Below are 16,097 nucleotides of genomic sequence, written 5' to 3'. Positions count from 1 at the left end.
TAAGAAAGCGAATATTGTAAGTCCCATTTGACTTATCCACCTACTTTGACTATTTAAATAACATATTTGCCATTTAATGCCTCTAGAAATTGTGACAGGAAAATATTTATATATTACTATTATTAGAATTTATGCAGTTATGCAAGTATTGTGTTAAGAATCAGTGGCAGTGCTAATGTGGCCTCGTAAAAAAGAAAAAAAAAAGTGTGTGTGTGTGTGTGTGTGTGTGTGTGTGGGGGGGGGAGGTAAATAAATCTAATTGGATCTGTCTTGGGGAAGCCTATACTCCAGTTGGTATTCAAGATTATGACAAACAGAGCCTTTCAAATAACTTTCACAGTATGGTGGCTCATGCTTTTCAAGCCCAAAATACAGTTGGCTGTAGTTATAGATAAGAGCAACACTACACTGGAAAGTCCCTGTTCATCTTCTGGATTACAAAGGTCACCACAGAGACACAGGAAAACAAAATAAAACAGTCTACTCAAAACAAAATAAAATGCTGATAAGATGCTTAAAATGTTTATTTACAGGTTTTAAAAGAAAAAAAAAAAAACAACCAAGTGCCTGACTTGTTAAGCATACTGGTCTTCACTTGTTATGAGATGTTAAAATTATCACCTGGAACATGTTTGAGTCAAGAATATAATTAAAACAGTTCTGCCCGATGCTTTAAGTCTGAGTCACAACGTAAAATAAGATTATGTAGCGATCGTCTCTGTTACGGTTGCTGCTGGAGTCACGCTACATTGCCTTCTGCTGCATTCTTTACCACAACTTCTTGGCAGAGTGTCACAGTAAACACCACAGCAAAAAACAGAAAATTAGGCTTCACGTCATCTCAGACTTCATAACCTGGGCAATCAAAGCTCATGGATCTTGCAGTCTTTCTACCAACAAGCCTCCTCCCTGGTTTGGGGAGGGAGCCCATCTTGACAGGTGGTCTGTGCCCCTGTAGGTTGTTCTGCTTGGGTGACAAAGCTGCCTGACGGGCCTCCTGGAGTTCTCTGAAAGGGGAAATGAAAGTGTTTTCGACTATAATTAGTCATTAAGATACCAAAACCAGCCTGTTAAATATGAACATAGGAATGAGAGGTTACTACAGGCTGTCACAGGCGACTACTACAGCATTGCTGAGATGAAACAGCACCACCTGCTGGTACGATTCGTGCATTTTTTTGCATTGTCACCGCTTCAGAAGCAACACTTGGGCCTATAACTTCTCTTGGGATTTCACTTCCTTAACAATGCATTTATTTATTATAAGTGATTTATAAGTACTCTGAAAGTCTCCCATCATCTCCATTAATTACTGCAATACTTCAAGTGCGACTTGGGTCTGAAACCTTCGAACTGGGGACTGCAGCTTAAATTATTTTCAGTTTTCTTCTTACTTCTCAAGCATGGCGGTCCTGAACCTCTCTACAGTCAACTCTCTTCGCAGCTGAGCAGCCAGCCTCTCAGTCCTCTTCTCCCTCAAGACTGTGTGCTTGCAAAGCTCCCTAGCAGATGGCCGCCTTGTTGGGTCTGGTTCCAGCAACAACTGACAGAGAAAAAGTGCTAAAGATAAGCTATTCCAGCTATAACAAGTAAAAATGATATTTAGACAGGTGGCAACTAAGAATTAGTGTTTAAATAGCATTAAATGAAATATTTTTAAAACAACAAGGTTACAGAATTACCTGAAGTAAACATCTAAAGGGAGGCGAGAGCTCCTGTGGCAGCTTGGGGAGACGCCCCTCTCTAAGACTGTGCCACTGATCTCCATTTAGCGGCAGAGGAGAAGCCCCGGCAGCCAGCAGCACCGTGAGGCCCAGGGCAAATATGTCCGCCTTGGGGAGGTGACTGTAATCCTGGGGAGCAGTGAGACAACTGAAATGTGAAATTACCACAAAACAGGAAAGTGCAACTAGCCAGTTTTCCTCTAATGCGAATGAGCATTCAGAACAGTTACCTCATGCAGGACTTCACTGGCCAGAAAGCGGCTGTCCCCCTCCTCAACTTGAGGACTGGTGGCTGATGTCACGTGACCCAGATCACCTGCAGAAAACTCAAAGTCAGCCGACGGTAACAAAAATAAATCGGTCAAAAAGGTAGCACTTTATTCAACATCAATACCGATTTTGTAAATGATTCTGGTTGAAGGGTTTCCATCTTCTTCCTCTTCACTCTCACCCGTCACAATTGCGCTGGGGCGGTGGCAAATGAATATATTACCTAAAAAGAAAAAACTGTTAGGAACGAGGCAGTGAATGAACGTCCAAAGGGAGAAGTGGTCAAACAGACGCACTTGGTTTGATGTCCAAGTGAACGAGGCCTGAGCCGTGGATGTATTTTAGACCCACAGACACTTGCAGAAGCAGATCTTTCAACTCTGCCTCTGTGAACAGCTCTCCCTTTGCCTCCCTCTTTACAATAGCGCCATTAAGACTTCCACCTGAGGGACACACACGGGAAGACAAAAATCAACGCCGTCCTTCATTTTATATTCTACTTTAGATGCCGATTTGAAACCTACTGTCACAGTATTCATTCTGAATAATCATGTGATCATCCTCAGCCCATGCTGAGTAATATCGGACAACATGTGGGTGGTGCCCAAGCACAGCATGTGCATACACTTCCTTTAGGGCCAGCTGCCTAATAAAAGAACAAAAAAAAAAATCTTATCAGTGAAGGTGTTTAAACGATAGGGAGGGCTGATGTGTGTTAGCCAAACAGAAACGGTGCTGACTCACTCATTGGCAGAGCCTGCCAGGGGTCGTCTGGAGCGCTTGATGGCGTACAAGCAACCATCCAGCCTCTTCACACACTTATAAACTGCACCAAACTCACCCACACCAATGCACTCTAGCTCCAGGAATTCGCTCTCATAGCGTGACAGCATAAAGGCTTGGACAGCTCGTCTCTGCCAGATTAAACAGACATGGTAAGAAGGAAAGATTTCTAAAGAAAGAGCACACGTCACTCCGCATGAGAGGAGAACTGGGGTTTCTTCTGTGATGATTCACCAAATATGGTAATAAGTCCACAAGGAAATCACTTTGTGAGGATTCTGACAGCAGTTTTCTTTCTGCTAGAGATTCCTTGTAGAAATTCCGGAAGTAGGGCTGGCAGGATGTCATTTTTGGACAAAACACAAAGTGAGGAGGCAGCTGAAGATGACAAAGCCCGATGATGAAATCATATCAGAAGCATCTGAAAGGGGAGGGCTACATTCAACACAAGTACTGGTAAAAATAGCTTTGTACCTTTGGTGGGAGAAAGGCGTCATCATCCTCTTCAGATGAGGTTAGGCTGTGTTTAAACCTGGAATACAGAAAGGGCATTTAGCCCTTTATATACAGAACTACAAAAGTCCGGCCTGTGTATCAGGACACGTCTCTAAGTTTAGACCAAAACTAGTTCAATTTGAATCCTGAAAGCATTTTTGTCATCAGTTGGAGATTCTTATTGTGACAGCCAGCATGTAATAAGGTGGAATCGCATACCTGCGGCCAAAGTCATCATCATCGTCACTTCTACAACTGTTCCTCCACGGTTGCTCGCTGTTCCTGCGCACCGGGTCTGGGGTGAAAGGATTCACGTTGACGAGAGGTGCTGTGATTAGGTTTGCGGCAGCTGATGCAAAACGCAGAGTTCGCTGTTGACGACTTATCTTAAGACTGGAGTAAGGCTGGGAGGCCTTTGATAGCAAACTCTATAGAAAGAGAGAAAGACAAAGAAAAAACAAACATCATTCAAGCACACAGACGGGGAACAGAAGCATCTTTACTCTATATTCTTCCCCACCTTGGGTGTGCTGGGAGAGTCACACAGTCTCAGCTTCCTCCAGGAGGCGTAAGGTATGGGGCTGGTACAGTGCTGAGGGGAACATAAAGAGTTGCTTCTACTGAAGTGACGTTGCGCTCCGGGGGTCCTGCAGGCAGAGGTGGGACTGTAGACTCTGGAGGTGCTGTCATCAGAGTTGTCACCGCTGCTGCTGCTGCTGCTGCTCTCTTCTCCACAGCTAGAAAAATCTAGCTGCTGGCTGATTCCATCAAATAAAGTAGCCATGCTTGGGGCCTGAGATTGGGGAATGGCTTATTTTATAATGCCATATCCTTTTACACCTGAGAGCACAACAGTGCTGTGCTAAAATCTGGACCGATGTTATGCACAAAATGTGAAGCCTGCTTGTTCATAGAGGTAACAAGTTTACAGTTACACCCCCACACCTCTAAAGCCAGAGGCCTAGTGTAGGATAAAGGGTTACTATAAGCAGCCCACTAAAAGTCAAATTAATTAGTTCCCCGCCCAGTTGTTTTATTATTGCCAGCAAAAACATTAAGCTCGAAAGATGTTTCTCATATTGCTTATACCCCTAATAACGTGTGTTTATCACGTATACTTACAAACAAATGACCATCCACGCCAAAACGCTTGAATTTCGCGCCACATATGCATGACTTCCTGTTTAAATAAATGACGCCACCGGTTTCAGTCATCGAACCCTCTGATTGGTTGAGTTGTGGTAATTGAAGAAACACCTTGACGTAAAGCATTAGTAAAGAAATGTGATATTTCGTTAATGTTAGGGTAGTGTGGGGATATTACGAAAAGCTAACATTTGACATTGAAAGTAAGAATAAAAATTCATTAAAAGATTTTTTTAAATGAGCCTATTAAGTCGCTTTACAGTCATTATTAAGGACAGTTGCAAATATTCATTGTTGTAAGTAACTTAAAAGTTTGTGTATTTGACAGGGGAAATGTAAAAAAAAAAAAAATAGGTCACTGTATTAAATAGTAATATAGACACGTGGGCGGAAGTGGGCTACGTCATCAAAACAGTGAGGCAGGAGGAGGAAAAGAAGCCCCGTCCGTGGATGTGACACGCTTACAAATACATAGAAAACAACTCCGCGAGCAGCAGGAAAGCATGATCCGTCTCTCACGCCGTGCTTAACCCGCTCGACACGTCGGCACGTCGGAGCTTTGTGTATTTTCTCCCCTTCTTTCTCGTGTCCTCGGAGGCTGCAGCAGCACCATGGTGGAACAGTCGGACCGAGCCCCGCTCCTGGACTGGGAGGAGATCCCACCGCCCGATCCGAACCAGGCGGCTCAACCTACGCCTCAGCCGCCGCGAGAAGAAGACTCCGCGGAGAAAAGTGCGCCGACAGACACTGCGGCTGGTACTGGGTGGAGCAGCAGCACCACCATCGACGCCACCACCATCATCATCCCCTCCGGTCCGACACGCAATGTGACAGCTGCTGTTGTTGTCAAAGGGGACGGAAGCCCGGGCCGAACCGAACTGTCCGGGCACGGCTGGGATCGCCCGCAGCCTCTCGGTACAGACCGTAACGCCCCTTTCCCCGGCCTCTCAGTGAAGGATCAGTGGGAGGAAAAAGACCAGATAGTGGCCGTGTTTGTGGTTACCTTTGATACAAGATCAGGTGAGCAAGCAGACTTTGGTCTCTTTATCCTTCGCATTTAAAATTCTCAGACATGGACTGCGTAACCGCAGAAATGATGATCATGTGATGTTTTGACATCTTTATCTGTGCAACCGTGCATTATGCTGAACGGTTTTCATAAAAGCCACAATGAAGAAATAACCTCAACTATTGTGAGGCAACCTTTCAACACGAGACAAAAGTCAAACATCCTTTAAAGCTCATGCAAAAATAAGTTACTGAAGTCCCAAATCGTCTAAAGGGGAAATCCTTCCACTTAGATCTTGTTTAGAATTGATCAGAACTCTCTAATTCCTAAGTTTCTTCACGTTTTACATAGTTGTGTTGGCTGAGTCACTGCTTTCTTACTCTCCCTGACCTCTGGCTAACACATGACTAACATGCAGGATTGGAGGAAGTTGCCAGGATGAAAGTAGACAGTGTAGGGAGTGACTTCATGGGTTATTGTGTGTGTGTATTTGTGAATGGCAGGGAATATGATAGAGTGGTGCCTGCCTCATGACATCAACTTGGATGGTGTTGAATTCAAGTCAATGGCCAGCGGTTCTCATCGGATCACCAGCGACTTCATGTACGTACTTCCACATGTCAGATTTTCAGCTCAATGAGGCTCAGAAATCTGTCAGTCTGACGGTCTCCTGCTCTCCGTTATGCCCACTGGACAGATATTTCCGTAAGGGTGGCTACTTCGGTCTGGCATGTTTTGCGAACATGCCCGTGGAGAGTGAGCTGGAACGAGGAGCGAGAATGAAGTCTGTGGGAATTCTGTCTCCGTCCTACACTCTGCTCTACCGTTACATGCACTTCCTGGAGAACCAAGTCAGGTCAGACATGTAGAGTTGCTGTTTTCTTCCTTCCTCTTCATACCCTGCCCACAGGTTCCTTTTTATATGCCTGCCTTTAATATAGGCTCATTTATTAAACATGAACTCAGGATCCCAGTTGCAGCTTTTGTCACAAGAACCCACTGACATGCAGTTTTTCTATGAAGTCTTAGCACAGGAGTGAAGAAAATACTGTTAACAGCATCTCTCCTCCTCTCTTCTGAAACACTGCTCTCCTTGTGATAAAATCCTGAGTCTCACTGACTGTAGAAATACAGTATGTGACACAACCACAGGTTTGGGTTACAGTTAAAGCAGATCTGCTGTAACTTGAAGGGAGTGTGGAACTCTTGGCTACATTTTATGTGTGACACTTTGCAGTAGCAAGCCTAAAATGTGTGATCTGTATGGCTTAAGTGGTTAAATCAAATAGAAAAGTTAAATTTATTTCATACAGCTGGCCTCAGATGATCTCACTGTGCAATTTATGGATAACTTCTGCTTTGCACAATCTGTGATCTTGCGTTAGGAGGACCAAACACTGGCTAATACTGAATACACAATTTAAAGTCCACGTAGTAACATGAGCTGTGAGCACCGGTGGGAATGTGCAGAAAGAAGTGAGTTCAAGCTTAATCTGCTCACATTCCTTCTTTTCCCCCTTGTCATCCCCTTGAAGACACCAGTTGCAGTGTCCTGGCCAGTATTCTCCACTAGAGGCCTTCTATGAGGATAAGAAGGCCATTCTTCCCCCTACAGGAAACGGACTAGTCACCGCCTGCCCGACCTGGAGTGTTACTAATATAAGCCGCTGCATGCACCCTGAAATGAAGGTCTGAAAGCACACACTTTGGTTACTGATGCTCCCTTGTCTTGAATGCTCTGAAACATCGAACGTAACCCCAAAAATGACCACATTTGCCACTACTTGCACCCTGTAGATCACCCACCCGGCTGGCTGCATGTCCCAGTTCATCCAGTTTTTCGGGGAGCAAATAATGGTGCTGTGGAAGTTCGCGCTGCTTCGGAAGCGCATACTCATCTTCTCGCCTCCACCTGTAGGAGTTGTCTGCTACAGGGGTGAGTTGCTTAATCATAGCTTGTGCACATTTCTCTATAGCTCTAGTAATATGTGATTTACTGCGTATGCACATTCTGTTTTCACAATAATGTGATGCAAAGGGATCAAGATGTAACGAATAGTCAAACAGAGAAGCATGTGTGGTGTTTTTTCCTCTTTTTGGAGGGTTTTCATTCAGTATTTTCATATTCCCTCAGTGTATTGCTGTTGCTGCCTGGCCAACGTTTCATTACCTGGCATTGGAGTTTCTGTGCCTGAATTACGGCCTTTCTTCTACATCAACATAGCCGACATCTCTGCCCTGGAAACAGAGCTGTCATACGTGGCCTGTGAGTGAAGTTTAACTGTAAATGTTTGATTTACAACATAAAGTGATGAGTTCTTTTATATAGACATGTTTTCCCACGTGATATGTTTGAAGGCACCACGGAGAAGATCTTTGAGGAGAAAAAGGAGCTGTATGACGTCTATATCGATAACCAGAATGTGAAAACTCACAGGAGCCATTTGCAGCAGCTGCTCAGGCTGACCGCAGCAGACAAGGAGAAATACAGGAAGCTGACTGAGCAGAGGTGCGTTAAAATTGTGTCGCTCCTCTTTCTTTTTGTTTAAATTTGCAAAATGCATTTGTTTTGTGGTCATAGAAATACGCTGCAAAATGAGCGTTTGTTATTTTTAGATTTTACAGTGACTGACTTTTTCTTTTCAAAGGCAACTGCTGCTGTACTCTCAGGAGGTGGGTGAAGACTGCACATCAAATGAAGAGGATCTTTTCATCCTGTGAGTCCTTGACAGCTGGTTGCATGGTTGATAATGGACTTGAGTCATACTCAGACAAGTGCAGTGTGGCCCACGTATTAATGCAGTTGCCTTTAATCTCATCTTAGGTTCTTTATGGAGCTTAATAACCGCATCTTCCAGACCCTGTCAGAGGTAGCAGGAAGCGCCGACCCCACTCTCACCGGTGAGCACGTGAGGGCCATGGGGCTGGATCCCCAGGGAGATCGAGCCTTCCTTGCCGACCTGCTGGAGGTTTATGGTTTCGATGTAACGCTGGTCATAGACAACCTCTGCTGCCCCTGAACCCCATTCAACCCGGGAAACTCGGAAGCCTGGATTATATGTGCCTACTAGGGTCACAAATACAAGACTCTGAAGACACTGCCTCCATCCTGGGACTTCATCTGCTCTCTTCTCTTCTGTGTGTGTGTCTCATCTTAACCTGAGGAGACTGTTTCCAACCACTGTGGAAGAAAAGGACACCTAACATTGTGCACTTCCTCACAGTGGGTGATAAACACCAATACTGCTGAGCAGACTTGTGGCCATTAACATCTTCTGCGAGTCACTCCTTGCTGTTTTTGTCTGAACCAGTTTTCTTGTGTGCATACTTGTTTGACTTTGATTAAGTGACCAGGACTGAAGCACTGGATGAAAATGTAAACTGTCTGATGATTGCACCTGCTACTGTAGTGAAGTCACCGGCACTTTGACGTCCACTTGTGGTTTGTCTAAAAAATGGATTTAAGGTTCCTCGAAATGAATTTGTGCACTTCAGATATCTTTCCTGGGGAATCACACAGACCTCAGAATAACAGCTGTAATTCTGTTCTTATGTTTTGTTTTTTTGTCTGACTATTCCTGAAATGGTTGAGGGGGGAAAAAAAGCTTTTGGACCACGTTAATTGCCTTTGAAAAAGGAAGCAATATGAATCTGAGTGATAAGGGAAAAGCTGTTCTAAGGACCTTGCTCACCTTCATGCACCTTAAACAATATTTAGATATCACAGAGTGCAGGAGATCGACGCATTCTGGAAACCTTTTGCATTGTTGTACGTCGAAGCTTCTCATTTGTCATAATCGGTGGAAGACTTTTCAATGAATGTGTAACTCTTATTGTGAATGCTGCACCACGTCCGCCACGGGACTGTTTCCCGATACACACAGTCACGCTTAAATTGAACTTTTTATATGCTGTTTTTATGATTTACAGTCTGAGCCATCTAGTTGTTCCAGAGCGGGAGCACCTGTAAATGAGCCGTCACATTTTCTTTTTCAAACTACTGCAGAGCCTTGTTCATGAGCAGAAGTTCATATGTCTCTTAGAATTCTGCTAACTAAAGCGTAATCGATGAAGCTGTTTGTTGATCAGCTCCTGTTCAGATGTGTTCATGACAAAGATCTCTTTGTGTGCGTTTAAAAAAAACCCTGTAACGTCCTGAGCCGAGCAGAAGCTTTAACTCCTCTGTGGGCAAATTCACGGAAAGGACTCGGTCTGTTCCGTCTGTTTTTCTCAGTCCTTTCATCAGTGAACCCAGCTTTAGAAATGGGCCAACTGTGTCTTTTGAATACTGCTGGCAGAGTGCTTTTATTTCAGCCACCCCTTTGCCAACCACGGTGATAATTTGTTCCATGTTGGAACACATAAGTCTGACGTTTGCCTTGTATAAAATTGAAGAAGTGGTTTTAACTTTCTCTCTGGCGTACTCCACCCCAAGCATATTTTTTCTGGCTTTGTTAAGAAAATAAAATGCACTAAGTGTTGTATATTTAAGAAAAGGGTAGTAAAGGAGACCTATTCTGCATTTCCTTAGTGGCTCATATACGCTCATACTAAACATGGCCAAAGTTTCAAATAACGAGGTCTGGGAAGCAGATTCTCTGAACAGTCATTTTTCACAGTGTTATATATTTAAGATGTTGCTTCTGTGTAGATGAGAAGCCCCACCTCCTGTTCGTGAGGGGCAGCCAATCAGAAAGGAAGAGAAACTAAAACGTCAAAGATCTGCACCACAGCCAAGTATTTAAGACAAATAAGGATTATTTTGAACTCTGAGTGATGCAAAGCAACTCTAGTAGTATCCATTCAAAAACATGACCTGGAAATGAGCATCGTAGGTCCCCTTTAAGCCCTGTTTTTTGAATGGGGCCTTATCATAATGTGACGTTTTTCAACTTACAAGAGCAAGGTGACTGATTTCTCTGAAAACATTACGTACACTGTCATGAGAACTTCAGAATGACCTTAGCTTTTCCACGATTGACTACCTAGTCTGTTCACTTATCAGCTGATATATCATCTTTCCTCTGACAGCGTTTGTTTTCCAGATGTATGTTTAATGTTTAAAAGAAAAAAAGGGAATGTGCACAACACAAACCACTGTATAAAATGCCTTCTTTGTGGAACTGTTCACAGATGTGTACCAGCATTAGCTAAATGATTCGTTTGTACAGCCTTCTCACATTACTGAATGTCACAGACGGCAAAAGTATTGCACACATGCAGCAACGTATCCAAATAGTGTGACTGTTTTTTTTCTTGATTGTAAGCGTAATCACACAATAACAAGTCTTCACCTCTACTAATGCGAAACACTGTAAGAGATGTCAGTAATGTACACGAGAACTCAATAGCATGAGCAACTGTCAGTTTCACTGTACTGCCATTGTAAAACAATAAAACACTGATACGGTTCAAGCGTTATCTAATCTTCTTCTAACACCGCATCATTTTCCTATTTCAATTTAATAGTCCTCCTCTGTAAAAAACAAACAAACTGTATTTAAAGTCAGTCGTTCTTTAGCAAAAACGTAGAAATTACGTTTATATTCCGCCTGAAACCTTCAGATTTTTCAACCAAACCAAAATGAACCCACAGCATTCTCAACGGGCCCCACAAAGCAGCCACAAGCTTAATCCTGCAGATTTGCTGTCTTAACGCCATCTGTCCGATCAGACTCGGCATCTCCGTGCAGCGTGCCAAAACTCCAGGTCCAAGCTACTGCAAAACACTCAGGTCGGCACAACGTCCCCACATTGATCTTTACTCAGTCACTTGCTCCTTTCTCTTTAAATGAGCTCGACAATTTTTCCAAGAAGACCAGCAGAAGTGCAGCTTTGATGGCTTTATAACCTTGATATCGAACACATAAATATCACAAAGGGAGAAAAACTGCTTGCACCGAGGTGGGCAGACATTATTTTTATTGACCATGTTAATAGTGAACTTTTCAGTAAACATCCTGTAAGACAGCCTGTACATGGGTTACTGGCTTAGAAAAGAAGCCTTGGTCCTTTTACATACAGCAAACAGCCTGTAAGGTAGTTGTTTTTGTAACTGGTACTGAATATTTTATGTTTACATGGAGTAAAACAGCCCCCATCAGCACTTCATGATCATTTAAAAAACTGCTGGCGAAGCAAAAATCCATTTTGAGGGTGAACTCTGGGTTTGATGGCATCTGGTTCTTTGGCTTCCCTCGAATTCGGCTTCTGTCCCGCTGTTCTTGTCTTCTTTCGGCTTCTGTTTTCTCATCACTGGATCTGTGAGAGGAGCTGCTCTCTGCGCTCGGCACTGATGAAGAAGCGGAGTTTCCGTGGCAACAGCCTTACCTCCACAGGCATCGCCTCATACTCCTCATTGTCGATGTTGTAGAAGCCAGAGGCGCCCTGCGGGGACCGTGGCAAAGTTAAATGTCAGGGCAAAAACTCGCACGCTGATCTTCTGGAAGTAGACTGACTTATAGAATCACAGCCTTAAAGCAGGTTTGATTTTAAAGGATTTCTGACCTCTGGCAGCTGCAGCCAGCAAGCACCAGCCTCCAATTCTGTGGCATTTTCAGTGAATACAGTCGGGTCTGCTGCTTTTTTATTGCTATTATGAAGAAGGATTAAAATCATTGAATGCATTTTGCACAATCACACACTTTCAGAAATTTAGGAAAAAACACTACTGACCCTGCAGTAATGAACTCGCCCACGGTCAAGTTGTGAGGCTCTGCACTGATCCTGAGGGAGTCATTGATGCGCTGAAAATTAAAATAAAGAATGCAAAAACTTCCGAGAGGCACAGAGCACTTAAAAGGGGCAGTGACATGATGTTTTCTTTTGTTTTTCTAAGAATAGCAACACAGCTTTACATATATAATGGTTTTTAACTGACCCTCTCCACTGGGTTTTTGTTGTGTGTTTGAATAAAGAGCTCTAGCGTTGACAGCTGCTGCTCCTCCCACTTCTCTGGCTCTTCCACTTTTGGAAGCTCTGACCAAACACACAACCACCAAAGCAACAATTAGACAAACAGTGTCCTGGGCTGTTGTGCTACAAGTTGTTCAAGTTCAGTCACATTCGCTCACCTTCAGCTGGTGGGTTCCAGTAGTTCTTCAGCCTGTGGATGATGCGGTGGATCAGATTCGGCCTGGGGGCCTTCACAGGGGGCAGGTCGGGGGGCCGGAGCGTGGGAGCCAAATAGGACACAGAGACATCCCGGACCAGAGGCCACTCCTAAAACATAGTAGTGAATGAATAGTGTCATTACCGCTGCACCAACTGACTCGTTTCAAAATGTACCCCCAAGTTTTTTTAAGGATGTGAAACTTACACTACAACAGGTTAATGGAGTGAGATGTTTGCTGTTATTTTCAATGCAGGAGAAAATAAGGGGAAATTGACATATTAATCGCTTTGCCAGCATGTTTAAGGAAAGAGAACATCCTTACCCTCAGAGTGCTAAACCAATGCGCCGCATTTGTCTTCAGCGGTCCGAGGTACCAATATCTGTAGGGAAACGTTATGGTTAATTATTCTTATATGTGAAGAATCGTTGTCTTCCTCGTCTAGTTACAGTGTTGAGTAATCTTACTTGCTGATTTTTGAAGCCACATCTCTAAAAGCCCCCCAACGCAGTCCCATCAGAGCAAAGACTGGCTGCTCTTTCTCTCCCTGGGAAAACAAGCACATACACTTCAAAGTCAAACTCCTGTCCAAGTGTTAAAACAATGCAGTTTCTCCCAGTAGACATGTCACCTCGTTCTCACATTCACAAACGTGGGTACTGACAGCAATACTCCATCAGTCTTTTACAGCTGACGGCTAAAAACTACATTTGAACATGTCTCATGTTTAAATTCCCACTTTTATAGAACTGAGAATAGTTTCAGTGCATCATTAAATATCAAGGATAACAACATGTATATGTAAAGTACTTCTTTTTAAAATGATGCATTCAGCTTTGTATTTACTTCCTCACTTAGCTAGTTGTCAATTTATTTATGTATTTATTTTATTTTATATTCTAAGAGTCAAACACTGTCAGTTTGACTGAGTGTAGAATCAGAGCACCACACATCTCTACTTGTAATTACAGAAACAGTCACTAACTTGCCATTGCATACTTTATTTACTTTATTGAGTCGGCCATTATTGACCATTTGCAGGAAAAGGGATGGGTATATGATTCTCTATACCTCATATTTTCTACCTGGGATTTGGTGTCGTGGGTCGAGCTGCTTAAAGTCATGTTTTTCCACCACGTAACCACGCCAGTAATTTCCATCCACTGTTTGCTCATCCTATCATATGGCAGCGGTATGCAGTTGTGTCATCTGTTTACTTTTGGGTAGCACATCACCAGCTGCTAGTCTCTCCTCCTTCTTGACCTGGTTATACTCCACAGAGTTTCTTTGTTTGTTTTGATCTGTGCTTTTTTAGAGGTTGTTGAAGTAGCTCCTTATTTACTGAACCCTAATTGAAAACTGAAATTCGGCACTTGCTGTCAGACAGTCTGGCTTGTCTTTCAGTTGTGTGCGCTAGGAAACATAAACAGGTGTCACTGAGATGGGACAGATACTGCAATATGACACTTTTATATCATGGAAAAATGTATATTGTTGCAGATGATATGATATGGCACAGCCCAAGTGCCAAGGATTCTGAAGTCTCTGGGAAGAACTTTTTTTAATTACTACACACCTTGGACATGAAATAATTTGCATGAAGACCTGAATTTAAATTTGCTTATTTCTTCTGCTGAATTTAAAGTCGACAACATGGCAAAAGAGAATATTAAATATTAAGAAGAAAATAAAAAAATAATAGTTTATGTTTACGTTTAGGCCAACGTGTATTCAAAATATGAAAAGAAAGTCAATGAATAAATAAGTTTGAGTGGTACAAAAGGAGAATAACAGAAAATCATCAAAATAAATCAATGTATATATTTTTTAAACTTGAAAAATAATGTCACATGGAAAAATCAGAAAATACTCACAAAAACTGATAAAACGCATTTATTTTTTCTTGTAATTTTCTTTTATTATAATAAATATTCATATATGTTTTTTAAAATATATATATATATATTTTACCTGATGGCTTTTAAAATAAATATTAAATAACTTTGGAAAATGTGCTTTATGAATCCAGTTTACCGGCTTACTGTTAAAAACAGCAACATGTTTTTAAATAAGTACAGACATTAGTTTGTAACTTTAAGGCTATGTAGAGCAATATATAAGCAGTTTCTCACTTTGATTTGGAGCACATCCAGCGGTACAGTTTCTCCCTTCAGTATTGACAGTGCCGCTGATGTGATGTCCCTGGAAAATGAATGACGTTAAAAACATTCTAGTTAATGGAAGAAATCGGGAATTCTGTACTATAGATTTACTGAGTGACATGATAACAACCCAGTGAAGTTTGTCGTGGGAATATGTAATGATCTTTTTGTGTGTGATGCTGAAACATTACTTACTTGACCTTGTTGTCACTGAGGAGATGAAGACTTGGACTGAGGGAATTATGGGAGCCTAGTGGAATGAATCCAATTGGTGTCTTAGTGAAGACGTCCTGTGGTCAGAAAACATCCACCAAAAGAAAGATTTAATTACGTATCAGACTGAGTATAGTTATTACAGACAACTGATGTCAGATTAACACAGTTACTATATTACATTACACCTACTTGGTCTGGCCTTCTCAGTAAACCTGTGATCACTTCCTGCAACGTGCCATCTCCTCCAGCCACGATCAGCATGTCTGTTTCTTCCATTAACTCGATCAGTTTTTTAGCCTGACCTTCATAGTCTGTCTGTAGAGGGATATGTAATATCTGGATGTGATGTCATGCTCTGTGACACTCTCAGAGACACTATTACCTGATAAATATCCAATTGAAATAGAAAACAATACCTTGACTACTGTAATCTGCACACCAGCCAGGTGTAAAATAGGAGCAGCATTCTTTTCAAATAGGTTGTTGGCTTTCCTGGAGAAAATTAACACAGGAAGCTGTAAATATTCTGAGAAAAATTAAACAAGACTCTCAGAGAGACGTCTGGAGATTATGCGTCTTACCCGTTGCAAGCTGCAGGGTTCAAAATCACAGTTGCTTTCCTGATTCGCTCCTGTGGTGCTATCTGCTGCTGTCCATATTCCTAACACAAATGATGATGTTAAGGATAACTGTCACAAAGAGGAAACTTGTGTTTTGGAGTAATAATTCAGTGACACCTTACCCTGGCTAATAGACACGCCTCTCTGCGCAGGACGCTGTCACTGATGAAACATTATACATAATTAGGACGCGAAAACGGGAATTTGTGCACTCTGTCTCATTCATAGCATGAAATACCCACCAGTGTTTTCCATACAGCCAGTATCCACCGTAGGACAAGACACACACAGCAAATGTGCTTTTCTTCCAATGATTTCGCAAAGTCCGAAACACTTTCACGACTCGAGCCATGACTGTGATTAAACTGTTTTCAAAACCTCAATTTTAGCGCAGTGGTACAGATCATTAAACGTCATAAACGACACATTTTCATCACAGCGGTCACAGACTCACAGATATAAGACTAGCATGGGCATTTTGGTGTACCGTCAAAACAGTCGGAAGCAAAACAAGAGCCTCAAACTCATGGTTCCGCTTGTGTTTTGATTTTTTTCGGAAC

At 42.5% G+C, this 16,097-nt stretch overlaps 3 protein-coding genes across 5 annotated transcripts; 1 reads left to right on the top strand and 2 right to left on the bottom strand.

Moving 5' to 3' along the window:
* Positions 1 to 486: 486 nt before the first annotated feature.
* On the bottom strand, positions 487 to 4,702 carry wee2 (WEE2 oocyte meiosis inhibiting kinase). 3 transcript variants are annotated; one of them, XM_080874413.1, is made up of 12 exons: positions 4,395 to 4,702; positions 3,793 to 4,065; positions 3,492 to 3,700; positions 3,252 to 3,309; positions 2,739 to 2,908; positions 2,519 to 2,640; positions 2,291 to 2,437; positions 2,119 to 2,217; positions 1,955 to 2,040; positions 1,683 to 1,853; positions 1,395 to 1,543; positions 487 to 1,007 (listed from the first exon to the last, which is right to left on the bottom strand). In XM_080874413.1, exons 1-12 carry the CDS (start codon positions 4,542 to 4,544, stop codon positions 842 to 844), a joined length of 1,800 nt encoding a protein of 599 aa, XP_080730539.1. In that variant the 5' UTR covers positions 4,545 to 4,702; the 3' UTR covers positions 487 to 841. The 3 variants fall into 3 exon arrangements, with proteins under 3 accessions (XP_080730539.1, XP_080730541.1, XP_080730540.1); XM_080874415.1 differs by having other exon boundaries at positions 3,793 to 4,112; positions 4,395 to 4,598; XM_080874414.1 differs by having other exon boundaries at positions 3,793 to 4,598.
* Positions 4,703 to 4,830: 128 nt separating this feature from the next.
* On the top strand, positions 4,831 to 9,949 carry dennd11 (DENN domain containing 11). Its single transcript, XM_080874418.1, has 9 exons — positions 4,831 to 5,438; positions 5,931 to 6,030; positions 6,125 to 6,283; positions 6,963 to 7,116; positions 7,225 to 7,363; positions 7,562 to 7,693; positions 7,786 to 7,936; positions 8,076 to 8,144; positions 8,252 to 9,949. The coding sequence occupies exons 1-9, from the start codon at positions 5,030 to 5,032 to the stop codon at positions 8,445 to 8,447; spliced, it is 1,509 nt and encodes a 502-aa protein (XP_080730544.1). The 5' UTR covers positions 4,831 to 5,029; the 3' UTR covers positions 8,448 to 9,949.
* Positions 9,950 to 11,301: 1,352 nt separating this feature from the next.
* Positions 11,302 to 16,039, bottom strand: agk (acylglycerol kinase). Its single transcript, XM_080874419.1, has 14 exons — positions 15,780 to 16,039; positions 15,660 to 15,699; positions 15,499 to 15,578; positions 15,334 to 15,409; positions 15,107 to 15,232; positions 14,897 to 14,991; positions 14,672 to 14,741; positions 13,007 to 13,086; positions 12,864 to 12,921; positions 12,501 to 12,648; positions 12,308 to 12,405; positions 12,103 to 12,173; positions 11,935 to 12,019; positions 11,302 to 11,814 (listed from the first exon to the last, which is right to left on the bottom strand). Exons 1-14 carry the CDS (start codon positions 15,887 to 15,889, stop codon positions 11,680 to 11,682), a joined length of 1,272 nt encoding a protein of 423 aa, XP_080730545.1. The 5' UTR covers positions 15,890 to 16,039; the 3' UTR covers positions 11,302 to 11,679.
* Between the last annotated feature and the right edge of the window lie 58 nt (positions 16,040 to 16,097).

Source organism: Rhamphochromis sp. 'chilingali', assembly GCF_963969265.1.
Source record: "Rhamphochromis sp. 'chilingali' genome assembly, chromosome: 2".
Classification (NCBI taxonomy): domain Eukaryota; kingdom Metazoa; phylum Chordata; class Actinopteri; order Cichliformes; family Cichlidae; genus Rhamphochromis; species Rhamphochromis sp. 'chilingali'.
Note: the sequence above shows the minus strand (reverse complement) of the source record. Positions and strands in the feature narration are given on the sequence as shown.

Bases quoted from the DNA above. Each gene is read 5' to 3' on its own strand.
- dennd11 (XM_080874418.1), top strand. From the start codon at position 5,030: ATGGTGGAACAGTCGGACCGAGCCCCGCTCCTGGACTGGGAGGAGATC. The intron at 5,439-5,930 runs GTGAGCAAGCAG...TGTGAATGGCAG, and splicing joins TACCTTTGATACAAGATCAG to GGAATATGATAGAGTGGTGC. The intron at 6,031-6,124 runs GTACGTACTTCC...CCCACTGGACAG, and splicing joins CGGATCACCAGCGACTTCAT to ATATTTCCGTAAGGGTGGCT.
- wee2 (XM_080874413.1), bottom strand. From the start codon at position 4,544: ATGCTTTACGTCAAGGTGTTTCTTCAATTACCACAACTCAACCAATCA. The intron at 3,701-3,792 runs GTGGGGAAGAAT...CTCTTTCTATAG, and splicing joins ACTCTCCCAGCACACCCAAG to AGTTTGCTATCAAAGGCCTC. The intron at 1,008-1,394 runs GTAAGAAGAAAA...TTCCCCTTTCAG, and splicing joins AGGACCGCCATGCTTGAGAA to AGAACTCCAGGAGGCCCGTC.
- agk (XM_080874419.1), bottom strand. From the start codon at position 15,889: ATGGCTCGAGTCGTGAAAGTGTTTCGGACTTTGCGAAATCATTGGAAG. The intron at 13,087-14,671 runs GTGAGAAACTGC...TTGTTTTCCCAG, and splicing joins TGGATGTGCTCCAAATCAAA to GGAGAGAAAGAGCAGCCAGT. The intron at 12,922-13,006 runs GTAAGATTACTC...GTTTCCCTACAG, and splicing joins GTGGCTTCAAAAATCAGCAA to ATATTGGTACCTCGGACCGC.